Genomic DNA, 19,952 nt, shown 5'->3' on the forward strand with positions numbered 1-19,952 from the left:
GTGGACACCTCAGGCCACAGGAAGACTAGCAGTCAGGAGCCAGGGTGCTTGTCTGGTTGTGCCCTTTGTTCCACAGCCCCAGCACTTCTTTTGCCAGTTTATCTGTGGGTGCCATTGCCTGAGCCACCTGGCCCCACAGGGAATTAGGGTGAGGACAGAGAGGCAGGGTTGCTCAGGACCTAACCTCAGGGTGTGTGGTGGCAGTGGGCATGGATGCGTGTCCTGGGGATGGGACCTTTGAGACTGTCAGGCTTGTCCAAACGAGGTGGGAAAATGAAGCCAGACAGGCTCACCACGTGAAAACAAGAAAAGAGAAGAGCATACAGAGTATGTTTTTTAAGCCAGTGTTTAGGTGGGGAGAGAGGAAATTATTTGAAAGGTCAATTGGGAAGGCCGAGGTGGCTAATATCCCCACCCCCTCAGAGGCCCCGGGACACCCAGGAAGAAGCCAGTCTACTGTTCCCCCTCCAGTGACACAAATGACCCAGCCAGGGAGCCCTGTGCCCCCAGACTCCTGGGCAGGAGGGGCAATGACTTAACAAAGGAGGACTGGCACTCAGCAGCCCAGCAAGGTTTCAGATTTCTGCAGGCGCCAGCCCAGGTTCCGGGTCCCCCGCCCCAGGGGAGGGCGGGAAGCCACCCGGAACACAGCAGAGATAAGCGCTTAATGGGGACGGGTGCAGCTGGCACCAGGGTGGAGTGCAGGTGTGCAGGCTCCTGCCCTACCTGCGAAAGCAAAATAAATAAAAAGCAGAGAGGAGGAAGCGGGGAGGGGAGGAGGGTGGTGAGAGGAGGCAAGTGAACCTGAGGCGCCAGGTCGAAGGGCCCACCCTGAGAACTCACAGGACGGTGCTCTCCTTCTCTACATTTCTGGGTTTTCTCGGTTTCCCCGCGATGGAGCTTGGTCTAATTGCAATAATAACCTTAGTTTTTATTTTCTTATTGAGATACGATTGACATATAATATTGTATAAGTTTAAGGTGGGCTTCCCTGGTGGCTCAGACGGTAAAGAATCTACCTGCAATGCAGGAGACCCGGGTTGAATCCCTGGGTCGGGAAGATCCCCTGGAGAAGGGAATGGCAACCCACTCCAGTATTCTAGCCTGGGACATCCAAGGACAGAGAGCCTGGTGGGCTACAATCCATAGAGTCAGAAAGACTCGGACACAACTGAGCAACTAACACACACACACACACGTGTAATGATAACTTTCAAAAACACAATGATGGTGGGGAAAGACCAGAAAGGTATGTGGCACATGTTAGCAGAGATTTCTTTGGGGATGGGGAAGCTATCAGTGATTTTTGTTTCTTTTTCACTTTTCTGTTCTTTCCAAATTATCTAAGATGAGTACACATGGTCTGAAGAACTACAGGAAGAAAATACAAAAGAGTGGCTCCCTATCCTTAAAATAACAAAAACACGCCATATGAATGAAGAGAAGCTGAGAGGAGTCAGTGTGACTTGGAACAGGAAGAAAAGATTCGGGATGGTGAGCGGGTGAGGGCGGGGTAAATACGGGGCCGGGGAATGTGTGGGCCTGTTTAGGGGGGCAGCCTCTACGAAGTGCTTCCCAGTCATCCTGGGACCGCCCTGAGTGGGCCCTGCCTCACCGTCCCCAGGCTCTCAGGCCAGCAGCAGCTTCTGCCTGGTCCCCACAGCGCTGCAGTCCCTGTCCTCCCAGAATCCTCCCAGGTCCCCTCCCCCGGACCTCCCTCCAGCCTCTGCTTGGACCTCCCTCCAGCCTCTGCTTGCGGACTTGCTAAGATGATTTAAATGGAGAGACCTAGGATCTAGCATTCCAGAGAGGCTAATTTAGAGGAGATCACATTGCACTCTCTTGTGGCCGGGGCCGTTCTAGGAGAGAGAAGACAGGAAGGGCCCAGCCACAGAGGACCATAAGCAGTAAGTAGCTTGTTAGCACAGAAAAAGAACACGGATAATAAATAAAGTATTTTTATTGTCTCTTCCCAAGATGCACAGAGCTTCCCTTCGCCCCCAGGTAGGCCAGGAAGAGAACAGTGGAGGAACAAAGATAAAACACACCTCCAGGAGGAGAAGAGAGCAAGGTGGGCCTGAGGGTGGGTAGGGGGGCTGAAAGGGCGTCTGGAGGTGGGGCAGGGAAGGAGCTGGGCAACTAGAGGGCCTGAGGAGGTGAGCGTGAGGCTCAAGGAGCCCTGGCTGCAGCAACAAAGATGTCCTTGTATCCCTTGATCTCTTTGATCTCGTTGCTGCTGACAAGGACTTGGAGCTGGCGGGGTCCGGCTTTGATGGGGTAGAGATCCACTTCAATTTCGATAGTGTGTCCGGCCACCAGAGTCCCAAGGCTGCGGGTCAGAAAGGGCCTGTTAGAGCCTGGAGTAACTGCTGGGGTGAGTGTTCTGGATTCTGCTCTTGGTCAGTAAGCACCTCCCACCCCACCCTACCCCACCCACACCACCTACCAAGCTCAACCTTTTCTGGAGGAAGGTGGGAAGGTGGGGGCAAGGAGGCATCATCCAGGAGACTAAGGACCATCCTATGACCCCACGAGGCTCCCCTTATCAAAGACCAGGAGACAGGTGGGTAGCCACAGGACTTACTCATTTGATATCTGCCCATTGATGAGGCCACTGCCTTCCAGCACCATTGTGCAGTGACTCAGAGCCACGGAGAGGGTGTTGGTGAGCGAGATGTGGACTCTCAGTGCCTTGCCCACCTCAGCCCTCTCAGACACCTGTGTGGAGAGAAGACAAGGATATCGTGGGGACGTGGCCTCCTTTCTGCACTCGGTTCAGCAAACTCCAGCCATCTGTTGACCACCAGGGACTGCTTATTTAGGGGTTAAGATGCTGCAGGGGAGAGAACAGAAGCCCAGGGTATTCGTGGTTATCACATACCCTGGCCTGTCTTAGAAGCTCACAGTACTTCTGGAAGCCACCGCCAATGGGGAATTGGCACCAAGTTGAAATCTATTCCCTCCCCATCATCTAGCTCAGGATGGCAGTTAGATTTCAGCTTAAGTGCCAGCTCCAATCTGTTAGTTGTGACTGATAGGAATGCTGTGTTAAAAAGGATCTTAAAATTATCCTTCAATTAAAAAATAAATATACAAAAAAAAGGATCTTGAGGACAATCCAGAGTCAATGAGAGGCTTATGATTGATTAGTAATGTCTGACACAGGCGTGGGATGAGGAAGTGGTGTAACTGTGCCATCCATATGCCACCAATGGTGTCATTCTGAGGCCAAGGTCCCAAGAAATGTTAATGGCAGAGCCCAGACCTGACCCAGGTGGCCCAGACCCCAGCCAGGGTCTTTCCCTGACTCTGCTCTGTCTCCACGTACACTAGCAGACCCACTCTGAGTTTTCTCAGGTGTGCATCACACGTGAGGGCCGTGTCATAGGGAAATCACGGCCTTGGTTTGTGAGTGGGAGGCAGGGGTGCCATCCTGCTCACTTCTTGAGCCCCAGTGCCTAGCATAGTGCCAGCCATATGATGGCTATCTGGTGAACGAGTGTTGGACGGAAATGACTCGCCCACCCAGATCCTCCTGGGAGCGTGTTCTGGCTCAGTCAGAGAATCACAGAAAAGGAAGAACACATTGTGGCTCCCCTGGAACTCAGAGAAAAGAAACGAGTCCTTTGTACCCTAGTGAGCGTGCCAGAGTGGAGCAAGATCAAAACAGCTTTGGTATCCAGCAGAGTCATACAAATCATGCCATGGTTCCTTAGCAATATGCTCAGTCACACCCAATTCTTTGCAGCCCCATGGACTGTAGACTGCCAGGTTTCCTCGGTCCACGGAATTTTCTAAGCAAGAATGCTGGAGTGGGTTGCCATTTCCTACTCTAGACCTTCCCAACCCAGACATTGAACCTCTGTCTCCTGCATTGACAGGCAGATTCTTTAACACTGAGCCACCTGGGGATCTCCTTCTCACCAACACGGACCAATTAATAGCCTAGTTGGCATCTGATGTGTTTGCAGTGCATCCTGCTGTAACCAGGGCTCTGTGTGGTGGGCAGGGCCTCATCTCAGCCCCAGGCTTGTGCCTGCTCTTGTGATTCTGCCCACTGTTCCCCCCGCCCCCGGCCCCCGTGGGAGGCTGCCTGATGACCTCACAGCCCAGGAGAAACTGTCAGGTGGCCAGATGGTCTATGACGTGGAACCACTCGGTTCTCATTCCCATCGGGGTAGAGAGTGCTGTTGACAAATCCTCCAGGTGCACAGTCAGGTGAGGATTAGGCAGTGGGCGAGTCTTCCAGGTAAGAGGGGAGAGTGGGGGAAGGAGGCTTCAGAGGAAGGAAAACCCTGGTAACAGGAGCTGGGCATCATCCCCGCCCTCCTCCACTGACCCTTCCTCCACCTGTGTTCATTCCCTGTGCCATGGCCTCGCCAGCCCCTCAGGCCTCTGAACTGGAGAGGTGGGCTCACCTTTCATTTATTTCCCTCCTCCTTGTCACCCCTGTCTTATCAGGTGACAAGGAATTTGGCTTGAGTCTCTCTCAAAACTGTCTCCTCTCCTCCGACTTCCAGACACTGCCTTTCTTGTCTCTTTGCCTTAAAATGCATTCTTCTCTACAGTGTCTTCCTGTGCATCCTCCATAAAATGTCACCTCCTCTGGGAAGCCTTCCATTTGCACAGAGCACAGAGACCACACCATACTGCACTCTAATCATCCATTTGGTGTCCAGGGCAGGGACTGTGTCTTGTTAGCTGCTATACCCCCAGCCCCTGGGTTGGCTGAGTCAGAGGCCCCCCGCAGCCCCTTCTCTGTCCAGATGCCTTACCTCAATAGATAAGTGGGGAGGCTCCAGGGAGATATCTTTTAAAACCAGCATGAACCTCCCTGTCTCCTCCACTTTGGCAATGCCAGACACACGGATCAGCTTTTCATCTGTCAGCTTGTTTCTGTAATTGTTGTAAGGTAGCGAGAGCGGCCACTGTATATCTAAGCACAGACAAAATGCATTTTGAGTCCAGGAATGGGTCTCAGAAAGAGAGAGAGTAAAAATGTGTATGTGTGTGAGAGAGAATGAGTGTGCGTTACATGTGTATGTGTGTGAGAAAGAGAGAGAGAGTACTTACCCTCCACCCCAGCCCCCCAAGCTCATGGCTGTGTTTCCCTGGTGGCAGCATCAGAGGTATAGTACCTGGCATTCAACCTCCTGCCAACAGCAGCTTCACTGCCCCATGTATGTGAGAATGAGTGTGTGTGTGTGTGTGTGTGTGTTTACACTGCGGGTGACTTGTTCATGGCCCCAAGCTCCCTTCCCTGTAGATGCCGTTCCAGGCCTGCCTCATACTCACCCTCCCCAAAGTCCAGGGTCAAGTGCACTTTTTGTCTCCAGAGGGGCTGCCGGGTACCACCATTGTGCAGCAGAGTCTGTGCACAGAAGCCCACCACCAGGTGGATGGGCCCCTGGGGGTGGGCTCTGTCCGCCACCCTCCGGGCATGCAGCTTCAGCAGCAGGTCCTGGCCCCACTCAGGCTTCCTGGTCAGGTGAAGCTGCAGCTGTGCCGGCTGGCCCACAGCGCCCCCAGACCCCAACAGATCTAGGAAGGGTGAAGAGGTCCTCCGCACACCCAGCATTTTCTGGGAGGCCTTCATAAACACAGATCGCTCCTCAGGGGATCCTGACAGAAATGAGAGCCAGGAAAGACATCAGTGGGGAGGATTCAAGAGGAACAATGACCTTCTTAGGGAAACAAGGCTCCCAGAAACTCCCAGACCCCCTCCCAAAGTCCCAACCCCAAGAATAGCTGCTGAAAGAGATGATACAGCCTCACAGCTGAGAACACAGGGATGGGTATTGCTGGCTGCTGGACTCAAACCCTCGCTGCATCCTGGTCCCTTCCCCTCTTGGTGCAGGGCTCTGTCACGTATAGCCCAGGGATATCTCCTTGCCTCATAGAGTTGCCAAAAATTGGGGTTAAATGAGCTCCTGAATATAAGCACTGGATGCTGTTCTTAGTCGTCTTTTGAGGAGGAGGTAGTTAGGTTAGGTGGTGATGATTTACATGTGAGAGTCATCTTCAAACCTCTTTGCTGCTGGGCAAGCAAAGGAGGTTACAGCTGCCCCCCTCCCTGAAAACCCTGGGGTCCCAGGCACCTTCTGGGTACTTGTAGGAGCTGGTGATGTTCTGGCGCTGGTCTGACCCTACCATCTTGGTGCTGATTTCCTTCCCGATGGAACTGGTGTTATGGGCCAGGATTTCCTGGGCCTGGCCATCTTTCAGTAGCCAAACGACTTCATCAGCGTTCACCTCGGCATACACAAATGGGGTATCGTAAGGCAGGTGGACCTCCCCTTCCCTGATGGCCTTCACGGAGGCAGGGCCACAGCGAAACAGCCCTGGGCAGGGAACAGGAGTTGTGGACCACTAACTTGGCTGCTGACAGGTGGACTAGGGCCAGTGGGTCGTGGCCACAGGAGGCAGAGGAGGGAGGTGGGATGGGGAGAGGCAGTGGCATCACTGAGCCTCCTCCACAGGGTGCTCTCCAGTTCCCACGAATTCATCTGATGCTCACAGCCACCCTGGGAAGCATCATCCTCACCTTCCCTCCTTTACAGTGGAGCAAATGTCTGAGAGGTACAGTGACTTACTGGCCCACCCAGCCGTCAATGGCAAAGTTAGACCCCTGACCCGAAGTTGTCTCTGCTACGACTTTGGAAAGTGGATGAAGTGGGACAGGCATCGCTCCCTTTCGGCCTCCTGCTCACGGGGTCAGTCACTTTGATTGGCCTCCCCACAGAGCCCAGGCCCTTCCACAGTGGTCTTCACTCACCGCTGCTGGTTTGCTGGGGAGTGGGGTCCAGAACCTGCCACCCATTGTATCCTGGAGGGAGATCTTTCCGGATCATCCAGCACTCATTCCAGACATGGAAATTCCTGCAGAAGGCAGTAAGGAGAAAAGGGCTCACATTTTCAGAAGATTTGCCAGGTATCAGACCCTACACTTGGAGAAGGAAATGGCAACCCACTCCAGTGTTCTTGCCTGGAAAATCCCAGGGATGGGGGAGCCTGGTGGGCTGCCGTCTATGGGGTCGCACAGAGTCAGACACGACTGAAGTGACTTAGCAGCAGACCCTACACTGAGTGCTTTATATCATTGTTTCTTCTATTTTTTTTTTTTTACATTTGAAAGTAATTTCAAGCTTACAGTAAGTTGCAAGACTAGGATAAACACCACCCATATACCCAGTTCATCTATTGTTAGCATTTTGCTCTATTTGCTTTCGCACTGGCTTTCTTTCAGATGGAGATTTCCTAGAATAGGGATCTTCCTTTACATACTCTTATACAGTTCTCAACTTCATGCATTTAATATTTATACTTTATCTACCTTATTGTCTATATTTCAGTGTTGTCAGTTGACCTAATTATGTCCTTTACGGCATTTGTTTCCACCCAGTGCAGGATCACACATTGCTTTTAGTTGTGCAATACCCTCTGTGTCCTTTGAACTGGAAGAGTTCCTCAGGCTGTTTTTATCACATTGACATTTTGAACATAGTCTTGATTGACCGATTTTTATCAGAGTGGCCCTCATTTTGGACTTGCCCGATGTTTCCTCATGATTAGGTTCAGGCTGTGTGTTCACAGACAGAATTCTGCACGAATGTATGTCCTCCCCAGGTACACTACTGCTCATTGAGCCAGAGAAGTTTCAGCCCTCGAGGAGCTCAGAGAGGGAGGGAGTGCTAGGGACAGCAGCTAATTCTCATACAAACTCAAAGGTCTTACCTGGAAACTGGCTGGAAAAGCAAAAACAGGAAATCAGATTTGGGGTAGAAGAGAGGAGAAAGGAACCAGGGGAAGCAACGAGAGATCCAAAAATAAAGGGACACCCAGAGACACACACAGATGCCAGCCAGGAGGGAGAGTGGGGCAGGGAGAGGAGAGGTCGAGCGAGATCAGAGTAAGTATGCAGAGACAGCTAGTCCTGGCTTTGCCCTGAGAGAGAAACGGAGAAATGTGCAGACAGACAGAAAGGCTCAGTGAAGGAAGAGTAAGATGAGGTCAGTATTCAGAGGGCTCACAATCTGTTCATTTGGTTGCCAACCTCAGAGTACATTAACTCATAGTCTTCTGTGTCTGGAATGAGCTTGATGTGATAATCTGATTAGCTGGATCAGCTTTCTGGCTGAGGACTGGCTGAGCACTGGCAACAATGTATGGGGCAGAAATTCCTTAAGGCCAGAAAGCATCAGAATTTTCCTGCCCTACCTGGAATGGAGTAGAGATCTGCAGGAGACAGTGCCCCTTACCATATTTTGTCTCGTTTCTGAGTTGGCAGCATCTCTGCATGTTGGTCATAGTAGGTGTCAATGGTCAAGTTCGCATCCGAGTTGTGTGCAGAACGGAAATTGGAAACAACACGTGTTGGAACACCTAAGCATCTCATTACTAAAGAGAGGAAAAGCATGGGGAATTACCAAATCCATTTCAAGCAGAATCACTGGTCTCAGGTACATACTTTGTCACTTTTAAGCTGGAGGAGAGAAAAAGGCCACGGTGCTTGCAGATCTGTACCTACACCTCCTTTATCCTCAGAGCACCGCACCCAGGCCCAGAAACCTTGCAGCCTACCTGTGCGATCCATGGTTTCCATTCCACCAGAGAAAGAAATCACTTGAGGCTCTTAAAACAATTTACAACACTTAAAACAATTAACAACAACTCAATTGATCATTTAGGGCTTTTCCCATTCAGCAGCTTTCCAAACCAAAAACAGAGAACCTAAACAATTGATAATCTGAAAGAAAAGAAAAAAAATGAGACCTGTGCTGTGGTCAGAAGAGAAGCAGTGTGACCTTAAGTAGACGGCTTAACTTCTCTGGGCCTTAGTCCTTAGCTTATATGTAACAAAATGGAGTTGGACCAGATGATTTTCAGTTCTGAAATTCTGGATCTTTAACTCAATTCAAATGAAAGGGTTTGAAAGAGGTAAGAGAGAAATCAGAGTATGGATAGAAGAGCAGGATAGATTTATAGAGATACACAGAAGACATCAGTGACAAAGGGAATCTTGCCTGGACAGTGAGGGAATGACCATCTTCGATAAGACAACAGCACCCTCTTGTGGCTTCTTAGGAATCACAAAGCAGACACTATACCATCGTCCTGGAGAAGGAAATGGCAACCCATTCCTACTGCCACCACCAGACACACCTATCAGGGGCAGATGAAATTAAGCCAAGAGCCAGATGTGACCTTTGAAACCCAGGCCCCCACCTGTACAGGCAAGATGAGGAGTTTAGAGATAGGTTTATCCCACCCCTAAGGAGCCTGGCATGATGCAGTGCATGGGGTCATGAACAGTCAGACATGATTTAGCGACTGAACAACAATCCTTCTTAGGAGCAAATGGTGCCCATTGAGGCTGCTGTGGGGATGCCAATGCTTTGAAATGTAAGAGGACTATTGAGATTGGCCAGTCTTTTTGTTTTGATTCATTCAAGAGCCCCAAAGGATACCACCGGTCTGCAATCACCTGTCCACTCCCAGCACAGCTCTTGGGCTTTTCACAAATCTTTGGCAGGGGTGAGAGTCAGACCAGGGCTGCGAGTGGCCAGAGGTAACAGCAGAAGCAGCTCTCCTCTCATGCAAAGGCTGTAGATTCTAGGGCCTGGCAGTGGAGAGGCCCAGACGTGGAGCAAAGATACAGATCCAGACCTTCTCCCTCTCTCCGCAGAGTCTAAGGGCCTAAGCCCTCCTCCTTAACTCCTGCCTGATCAGGGACATCCCAGCCTAAGGCAAATCTGGCTGTACGAAGTGCTGGCACTGTGCTGAGCATTTTCCAATGAAAACAAATGAGCACAATGAGGTCAATTGATTTCAGCACTCATATTTAAACTTCTCCGCTGTCTGCAGCACCTGTACATAACTACAAAGCTGTGTTGCCCTTCTCATAAAAGTTTAGAACTTCAGCCCCTTTCTCTGCCCTTCGCATTCTGTGCTCCCTCATTCTCCAACTCAGAGTCAGCATATTGGTTCAGTAAACATTTCTCGAGCCTCACAGTGGAACAGGCAGCACTGTACCAGGTACTTCTGCCTCTTGGGGGAGGATAAACAGGCACTACAGTGCTTTCCATCTTTCCCTCATATCCACAGATAATATGATTGATGACTAGGGACTAAATTATAAATAACTGATAAATATATAAAACATGGATGCTCCTTAAGGGTAGTTAACAAAGTAGTAAATCTCTTAATTATAACTCCTCAAGAATCTCTCAGTTGTGTTTGGGAGCCGGCAGCTCTGCCTACAGGTGAGATCAGGTTTTCCCAGATCATCTGCCGGCATCTCAAGCTTCCCCCAACTTGCCCCTGACCCCAGGCTCATCTTGAGCTGAGGAGCCTGAGCTGGTGGCAGAAAGAAGCCACTTTTGCCACCACTTTGGGACCAGAAGCCCATCTATCCAGGTGACCATTCTAATAGTCTAACTGCTCCATCAAGGAGTCTGTGGAGTGATTGCAGCACTTCACTGGATATTGCAGGATTCCCTGAGACTAGCGAGTGTGCTGTTTAAGAGCTGAATATCCACGACTCCTTAGCCGTGGGGCTGTAGACAAGCCACAATTAACCGAGATGAAGTAGAGACAATCCCGCCCGACCTCAGAGGGTTATCATAGTCAATAAGCCAGTCTGCATTCCCACCCCGCCCTCCTCACTCACCCGTGCACATCACAGCTGCAAAGACCCAGCACTGCCCGTACTTCACAGGCTGCCCGCCCCTGGCCGCCCACTGCCGCAGAATGGCCACGCTGCCCGTCCACTCCAGGGGGCTGACCCCCCGGGAGTAGTCCTCTCCCCAGTTCCCCTGCAGCACGCCGCTGTCGTCGTTGCTGTTGATCTAAAGAGGACAGACAGATGAGTTTCCGAAGTGCCCGTGCTGGGGACGCTGGGGTGGGGCCGGGGAAGCTTCCGGTCTTACCATGGCGCTCACCACCCTGCAGATGTACACCACGTCGTTCCGCTGCGAGTAGTCTTTGGACGGGTTCTTTAAGAAGTACAAGCTCTTGTTCAGAATCTCAAAGCAGATATCTATGATGTCCTCTTCAAACTTGCCGGGGAAGTCACGGAAGAACAAAGAGAAGAATAAAAACGTCTTCAATTCTGAAGCCAACTCGGTCGCACTGACGTTTAGGGATGGTGTATATGTGGTGAGGGTAGGTGCTAAATATCAGATCAGGTCCTGCCTTCAAGGAGCTTATAAGTCAAGTTGGGAATGTGTCATATTCAGGACTTGAAGAACTAACCTGTGTGTTTCTGAAGGAAAATGCAAATGGAATTTAAAGAGATTAGAGTCAAATGAAAGAAGACTATTGGAGCCGGTGGGCTTGGAAAGACTAAATAGACAGGAAGAGCTCCAGGTAGGGGTGTTCACTTGAGGTCTTTGGGCACAATGGGTACCAGAGACAGAGGCTCAGAGATGTTCTTTCTGGAGGACTTGTGGGGTTAGGAAACGATCAGATGGATAAATATAAGGCTAGGCATGTGAGGAGTGAGAAGAGCATGGAGAGCCTTGAAGTCAGGGAGAGGGTCCAGCATTGATGGTGTGGCACAGAAGACGGTATAGACCCAGGACATACAACATGTATTTGTACATGCATCCTAACCCTTTCGGCTATCAAATGCCCTGGTGGTTTTCAAAAAAGTATACAGGTTGTCAGGGAACAGGAAACTGATCTTCCTCAGCAAGGCTCCCTGCTTCCTGCCCCCACCCCACTCTTCCCTCCCAGGGTGTGTGGACAGGGCTGAGATGGCAGTGGGAGGCGGAGGCAAACTATCCTAGCCAAGGCTGGAGGTGGAGAGTAGAAAAGTTGCTCAAAGGTCCCCTGCTGTGTACTCTAACTGGATAATTGGTGTTATTAAAGAACTGCGTTCATTATTTCAGTTACAATAATGGATTGTGGTTTAATTTTTCAGAGAGTCATCATCTTTTAGAACTACAGTTGGAAGTATTAGTGAACTAAATGACGTGGTAATTTGCTTCCAAAAAATTCAGTGATGAGGTAGGAGGAATGGGGGAGAATACACCAGGGATCAGCAGTTTTTCTGTAAAGGACCAGATAATAACTATTTTAGCCTTTGCAGGCCATAGGGTCTCAGTCTCCACACGCAATTCTGCCATTGTGGCGTGAAAGTAACTACAGATGGTACCTCAATCAATGAGCATGCCCGTGTTCCAATAAAAGGGTATTATTAGACACCGAAGTTTGAACTTCATATAATTTGCACATCACAAAATACAGTCAGCCCTCTGTATCAGTGGGTTCTGCATCCATGGATTCAACCAATAGAATCAAAAATATTAGGGGGAAAAATTCTTGAAAATTCCAAAAAAGCAAAACTTGAATTTGCTGCACAATTCCAGGAGCTATTTACATAGCATTTACATTGTTTTAGGTATTATAAGTATCTAGAGACTTTAAAAGTATATGAGAAGTATATGTGTAGGTTATATGCAAATATTATACTATTCCATTTTATATAAGGGACTTGAGCATGCTTGGTTTTGGTATCTGTGGAGGCGTCCTGAAATCAATGCCCTGAAAATACTAAAGGATGACTGTGTTCTTTTTTTTTTTTAATGTGTGTTTTTTGGCAGTTTGAAAAGTATGAAAACCATTCTAACCTCTTGGGCCATGCAAAAACAGGCAGTGGGCCACAGGCTATAGTTTGTAAATCCTTGATACAGATGAAACAAGATTCACCACAAATTGATCACCATTGAAGGTAAGAGGTTCATGGAGGTTCATTAGAGTAGCCTGTCTACTTGCATTACGCTTTAAGTTTTTCATACAAAATATTAAAAACTGAGAAGAAAAAGCATTTCCCCTTCCGTCCTTGAGCCTCTCACTCCAGCACTACACACCCTGACTTCTGTTAGTGGTACTTCGCGAGCTAACAGTTGTCTAAGGCCCACTGTTACCTGCCCGTAGTTCCAGGGCCAGGGGGTGATGAATCTTTCATGACCCTTGTAAACAAAGCCATAGTCCATCATGATATACTCCTGCAGCAGCGTTTCACTTGGCAGGTAGACATCGTCCTCTGAGCAGTTAAGAGTAGCAGAGGGGACAAAGCCCCAAACCAAAAAATAAACAGTAATAAAATTAAAAAACAGTAACGACAGTATCTTCCTGGATAATCAGAGAAGCAATGAGTTGATGGCAATAGAAATCAGGACTGGGCTCCTTAAAAGTCTATGTGCTTTTCTAGAGGCCAGCGACATAATCTATACTTTAGAAAAAGATTATCTTCTCTTGGTTTTAAAAGCAGCAAGCTGGTCATAGAGATTTGGAAAATATGGATGACGGAAAGAGGACAATGAAGATCACCCCTTCCCACTACTGAGACACCCATCATTATATTTTGGTGTAACCTGTCTGCACTTTTTCTGCACATATGTGTAATTAAGATCATATGTGTTCCATTTCCTAGTCGATTTCATTTAACATCAAGCCATGAACTTTTTTATCATCCCATTAAAAATTCTCTGTTAAGGTGATTTTTAGTGAGCACATGGTAACACATTGCATAGATATCCAGCAGTTTATCTTCAGGACTTGCTAAGTAGACCCTCACAGAGCGTTCTCAATCGATCAGTCAGCATTACAACCTGTGAACACGTTATACCTGCACTCCAAGGGTTAAAAAGTAGGATGAAGGTCCCCAGAGGGTGGGTCGTGCTATGACTTGGGCCCTGAGAGATCTCCATCTTCAGAGAGTAGGGACCAATGACTGCACTGGGTGGTGTGAAAAGGGAGACATCGAGCGAGTTGGCATGAACAGTGAAGTCAGAAGCACTCCAGCCCTTGCCTTGTCGGTCTTGGGTGAGCAAGAAGGTGGCTCGGGTTCCCAGCAGCTCCTTGGGTGCTGGTCCTGCGTAGGAGAGAAAGACCCTGAAGTGAGGCTCAAAATCTGTGTGACCTGATTGCCCGGGAACTGGAAGGACCCTTACCTCCTCCCACAACTCGCTAATCCTTTTACCGCCACTAGGTGTCCTCAGACAAACACTTAACATCTGTGTAGTGCTAGTCGTGTCAGACTGTAACCCCATGGACTGTAGCTCACCAGGATCCTCTGTCCATGGGATTTCCCAGGCAAGAATACTGGAGTGGGTAGCCATTCTGTTCTCCAGGGGATCTTCCCGACCCAGGGATCAAACCCAGGTCTGTTGCATTGCAGGCATATTCTTTATTAAGTGCGTGCATGCTAAGTCGCTTCAGTCGTTTCTGAGTCTTTGCAACCCTATGGAGCATAGCCTACCAGGCTCCTCTGTCCATGGAATTATCCAGGCAAGAATACTGGAGTGTGTTGCATGCCCTCCTCCAGGGTATCTTCCCGAGCCAGGGACTGAACCCACGTTTTTTATGTCTCCTGCATTGGCAGGTGGGTTCTTTACCACTACTGTCACCTGGGAAGCCCCTTTACAATGTAGGCCTCAGTGTTTTTTTGTTTTGTTTTTATTCTGTAAAATGGGATCGTAATAGTACCCACCAGAAAGTCTTGTCACGGATTAAATGAGAGAATGTGCGAGATAATGTGCATGAGTTGTTCGCACAGTGCCTGTTGCATATTTAAAAGTTGTCTGTTATTATCACAACCTTAGTTGGCTGAGTCAGCCAGATCTTAAGTGCACTAATAGGGATCTGGGGGGTCCCAGGAGAAGAGAGGGGAGGGTGGTTCAGAAAGCAGGGGCAGGGGCCCTACAGATGAACTTTGTCTTGGGGAGGGGTGGGCTTACCTGTCTCAGCCACAAAGGTGATGGAGTCCTTCTTTGAGTGGAAGGGGCGGTTGAAATGCAGCTGGATGGTGAAGGACTGGCTACGGCGCACGATGAGCCGCTGGAGGCCCATCTCCTGTGTGTGATGCTCCTGGTTGTTCTTGGCGCTCTGCAGGTCGACGGACCTGAGCTCCAAGGCTGCCACTGGGGGGTGAGATGGGGCAAGGGGACAGCTGTGGCTTCCTGGGCTCAGCATCCCCAGTACTTCTCGACATTTCTGTTGCACCTGGCTCTAACTTGGCTATGATTGCTGTCCAGATCTCAGACCCCTCTGCACCCTGCTGCCTAGTTTCAGGACTCAGAGAGCAATTCAGCACCGTGATTCCAGTGACCTCTGAACCTAGCTCAAGAACTGGGGTCCCAGACAACACAACATTTCCAGATAACTGAAACTTAACCCTTGAAGTGCCATCTTGTGGTCTTAATCGCTTTGGTTGACAAGCTTTCTAAAAATTACTCTATTATCCTGATGATAGAAGAAAGAGCATACTAGAATTTTGTATGAATTAAGTCAAAGACAGGCGACTACAGTCCACAGAGTCCCAAAGAGTCAGACACGACTGAGCGACCCACACTTTCTAAGTCAAAGAACTGACTGGAGGCTGGGACCTCAGCTACAGGCAAGTCCCTGCTTTAGGATGTGGGTGCAGCTGGGCACCACAGGGTTATTTACAACTTAATTTCTTACTTCTCAGCCACGTTCCAGGTGGATGAAGACAGTGGCTGCTGCCTAATGTGTATATTTAGTGTATAATCTTAAAAGTCTCATGGCATAATAGGCAAGGTGCAAGACGTCGCCATCTTGGCTGTGAGACCTTGAGCAAGTCACTTAAGGTCCTTGGACATCAGTGTCCTCGGCTGAAAAATGGTGACAATGGTGTGCCCACCTCCTAGGGTTCATGTGGGCATTAAGTGAGGATTCACATGTAAAGGCCTTGGCATGGTGGCAGGTGCAGGGTGAGCGCTCAGGCAGCAGTACTTGCTCTTAGCACTGTTGCCTCGGGTTGTGTTTGCTTCACTGTTTTTGCTGGTGATAAAAACACATTCAGTCCTTTCCCTCCGAGGAGCACATCAGTTATCTTAGTGGTTCTAAACGGGGGAATTTTTGGCCCCTGCAGGACATTTGGCAAAATCTGGAGACGTCTTTGGTTGTCACAACTGGGGGAGAGACTGCTACAGGTGTGTAGTGGGTAGCTACTGGGGATGCTGCCAAACAGCACCCTAAAGGAAAACTCATGTTTGCTCCAGCCAGTTTCTGTGTCGTTTGCAATTTGAACTCTTTTTTCACTAAAGTTCTTTACAATTTCACTAAATGAGTTCACTTTGATGGTTTTAGCCTGTCTTTGTTACCTGGCTGAATTTTTTTGAGTCCTAATTCTTTCACCCAAACACTTTCTCTTGCCATCTGGGAACGGGCGAAACTGTCTTCCAGGTTGTCGTCCGAGTCTTTGGTCATACGATGATTTAGGCATTAAGGGTTAAGTCCAAGGCCAGTGGAGTATTACCGTTGGAGCTTCCTTCCACATTAACACTGAGTCATTGGGAAATACGGGAGCCTGGTGGGCTGCCTTCTCTGGGGTCATACAGAGTCGGACACGACTGAAGCCACTTAGCAGCAGCAGCAGAGATGTTCAGCTAGCTGTGACTACATCTAATTCTTTATGTGAGGAAACTGGATTAGGTGGGGTTTTTTTGTTTTTCTTTTTTTTTTTAGGTGTTTTTAAATTTTCTTCACAGTCTAAAGTCAAATCCAGCTTTCATTTTGTATCTTTCTCACAAATTTGTCAAACATCTGGCTGAAAACAGAACGTGTACAATGCTCCCTTGACCCCCTCTCCTAGTAACAAGCTTTCCTTGAGGCAGATTCAAAGGTGAATCACGGGATCAAATAGTACAAAGTTTTCCAACCTTTTAAATGTAACATAGGTACTTAAATAGTTATATTATTGGAACCAGAAAATTCAGGGCATAATCCAAGACAGATGACTGTGAATAATTAAACAGCATTTTGTAAACATGTCTAACCTATTAGTAGTTTGTGAAATCAATTTAGAGAAATGTGACCAATATTTTTTTAAAGAGTAGAATAGAAAATATCACAATGCATCCTACATTAATTATATTCACTTAATATAATTATGCATTTAGCTCACTGAAGTGTTTTTCATGTCAAGGAGACGGTGACTTCAGAGAACAAAAGGGAGGGCCTTCAAGAGAGCAGGCAAAGAAAGCCAAGAGGATCAACAAGAAGTTCAACAAAACAGGAAATCAAGCAGAATCAATTAGTAAAAAAAACTGTAAAAAAACAACATAGTAACGCCCACAAGGCTGTCTCGCCTTGGCCACCAGCCCACACGGGTTAATAACGAGTAAGATTAGAAGTAAGTCACGGCTGCGTGACTCCTGGTGCTTGACTAACACAAAGACAAGGATATAGAAGGATCAAAATATATCCCCAAGTATTATGAGCCTTAAAGTGAATAGAGACCTTAGAGCAGCTGTGTGCTTGCAGTGAGCTCTGAGGTGCCAACCTCCTGACCTCAGAGACATCAAAACACTTAGACGTCCCAAGTCCCCCTCCGGTCTTGGCTCAGACGTAACCATCACACAGGGACTTTCCTTAACCACTGAACATGATGCCCCATCCCCTGCCCTATGATCATCTGCCATCACAACAGCCTTTTGACTTTCTGCAGAGCACACTTCATAGCATCTAGAATCAGTTTCAGGAAGCAGAAACCTTGGCCATCTTCTCACCCCTGTACGCCTCCCCCATTGCCTAGAAGGAACATTGTTCCTAATTGCTGATAATTACAGCTGATATTCGCTGAACACTTAGCACATGCTAGGCACTGTGTGAAGCATTTGATGTGTCTGAAATCATTTTTGTTCTCTCAGCCACTCTGGGATGGAGGTGTTCATATTGTCCCTGCCATGCAGCAAGGACACAGCTGGGCTCAAACCCCCGTAGGCTGGCTCTAGAGCCTGCCCCCTTAACCTCCACGATCTCCTGCCTTTCCTGGTGGGTGCTTGGAGATGTTTGCGTGGATGGATATGTGTGAAGTACAAGGAGAATAACCTGGCAGGATGACAGCGGGGCTGTAGAGGAGGAGAGAGAGAGGTCATCGAGGGCAGCAGGGCCAGGATGAGGAGTGGCTTGACTCCAGGCTGAGATGCTGCTATTTGCTCAGTAGTAATGTGTGTAACTCTCCCTGATGGGAAGATAAAATGTTCACCTTTCTGAAGGCAGTTTATCAACATTTCTTATGAAATGAAAGGATGCCTTGAAACAAATTCCTTTGATCCACAAATTCTTCTTCTAGAAATTTTTCCTAAGAAAAATCATAATTTGTGTATAAAAGTAAGAACATAAGGATATTCAATGCAACCCAAATATCCTACAAAAAGGATTGGATGTTGTTGTTCAAGTTACTAAGTTGTGTCCAACTCTTTATGATCCCATGGACTGCAGAATGCCGGGCTTCACTGTCCTTCACTATCTATCTCCTGGAGTTTGCTGAAACTCATGTCCATTGAGTCGATGATGCCATCCAACCATCTCATCCTCTGCCACCCTCTTCTTTTGCTTTCAATCTTTCCCAGCATCAGGGTCTTTTCCAATGAGTCAGCTCTTCACATCAGGTGGCCAAAGTAGTGAAGCTTTGGCTTCAGCATCAGTCCTTCCAATGAATATTCAGGGTTGGGTTCCTTTAGGAGGGACTGGTTTGATCTCCCTGCAGTCCAAGGGACTCTCAAGAATCTTCTCCAGCACCAGAGTTTGAGAGTATCATTACTTTGGCACTCAGCCTTCTTTATGATCCAACTCTTACATCCATACATGACTAATGAAAAAACCATAGCTTTGACTAGACAGAACTTTGTTGGCAAAGTGATGTCTCTTCTTATTAAGATGCTTTCTAAGTTTGTCATAGCTTTCCTTCCAAGGAGAAAGTGTCTTTTAATTTCCTGACCACTGTCACTATCCACAGTGATTTTGGAGCCCCCCACAATAAAATCTGTCACTGCTTCCACTTTTTCCCCTTCTATATGCCATAAAGTGAATGTTACATTTTTAGCCAGCTTTTTCAGAATTGAATACGTAAAGTTTATCCCTCTCATCCTAATGTAATCAACAAAAGGACAAAGGATATGGGGAAATAATTCATGCAACTTTAGAAAGCAACACAGAAAATTTAAAAAAAACATTATGTTAACAGATTAACTGCAGGTGGTAAAATTATGGGAAATTTTTCTTTCCTTTGAGTTTTTTTCTGTCAGCCCAGCATTTGCTTTGAACATGTATTCCTTTTGCATTTAAGGAAAAGTATTGCTTTGATTAAAGGGAAGTTTTTGAGGAGTGTCACGATCACAGCTGTGCTTCAGAATTAATCCAGACCAAAGGGAAAGAAGACTAGGCTATGAAGAGCAGTAAGAATTCTATTGCAATAACCTAGGCAAAGGCTAATGAGATCTCGGCAAAGGCATTGGTAGGAAGAACCACCCTGGTGTATGCGAGGGACTGGTGGCCACAGGCATGCAAGCTAGTAAACCTCTGGTGAAATACCTTGACTTCTTGGGCTTCCTAAGGCCTCGGCTAATTTGGATGCAGACTAGGGCAAGTTGAAAGAATCCACTGCCCACAACATCCCAGGCAAGCAGGCTACTAGTAAAGGACTAGAAAGCTCCAGACAGAGGTAGTGAAGGGGACAAGACGGCCCCTGGTACAGTCAGCAGAGGGAGTGGACACCTGCCGTTGAATGTCAGGTGGACTCAGCTCCTTTACTTCTCCTGCCTCTGTCCCTGCTGTTAGTCCAATTCTCCATCAATGTCTTTTCTTTTTCCACTTCTCATTGTTATTGTCAGTTTGGGACTTTGATTAACACTTCATTCTTTTTCATCTCTTGCCTTTTAAGAAATACGAAAGGGCACTTCTGTGTGAGAGCTTACAGAGATTCCAATGTGATGAGATTACTACTGAGCATTTCTGTATAAGGAGGAAAATGTCTCACTACCTAAAGATGCAAGTCCAAATCCTTAGCCAAGCAGTCAAAGCCCTCCACGATGGGGTCCTAACACATGTATCCAGCCTTACCTCCCAATAGCCCATAAATAAACTGGACTTGCCTTGTGTGTATCGTGGCCTCCCAATAGATTGTGCCCAGCTTTACC

General features: G+C 48.0%; 1 protein-coding gene across 1 annotated transcript; it reads right to left on the reverse strand.

The window, feature by feature from the left end:
• Nucleotides 1-2,169: 2,169 nt before the first annotated feature.
• On the reverse strand, nt 2,170-16,239 carry TGM7 (transglutaminase 7). The gene is made up of 13 exons (XM_010836258.1): nt 16,134-16,239; nt 14,745-14,927; nt 13,634-13,879; nt 12,930-13,048; nt 10,929-11,057; nt 10,670-10,847; nt 8,259-8,397; nt 6,776-6,879; nt 6,099-6,341; nt 5,296-5,622; nt 4,776-4,936; nt 2,585-2,718; nt 2,170-2,329 (listed from the first exon to the last, which is right to left on the reverse strand). The coding sequence occupies exons 1-13, from the start codon at nt 16,237-16,239 to the stop codon at nt 2,170-2,172; spliced, it is 2,229 nt and encodes a 742-aa protein (XP_010834560.1).
• Between the last annotated feature and the right edge of the window lie 3,713 nt (nt 16,240-19,952).

This window comes from Bison bison, unplaced genomic scaffold, assembly GCF_000754665.1.
Source record: "Bison bison bison isolate TAMUID 2011002044 unplaced genomic scaffold, Bison_UMD1.0 scf7180017864061, whole genome shotgun sequence".
Lineage (NCBI taxonomy): Eukaryota > Metazoa > Chordata > Mammalia > Artiodactyla > Bovidae > Bison > Bison bison.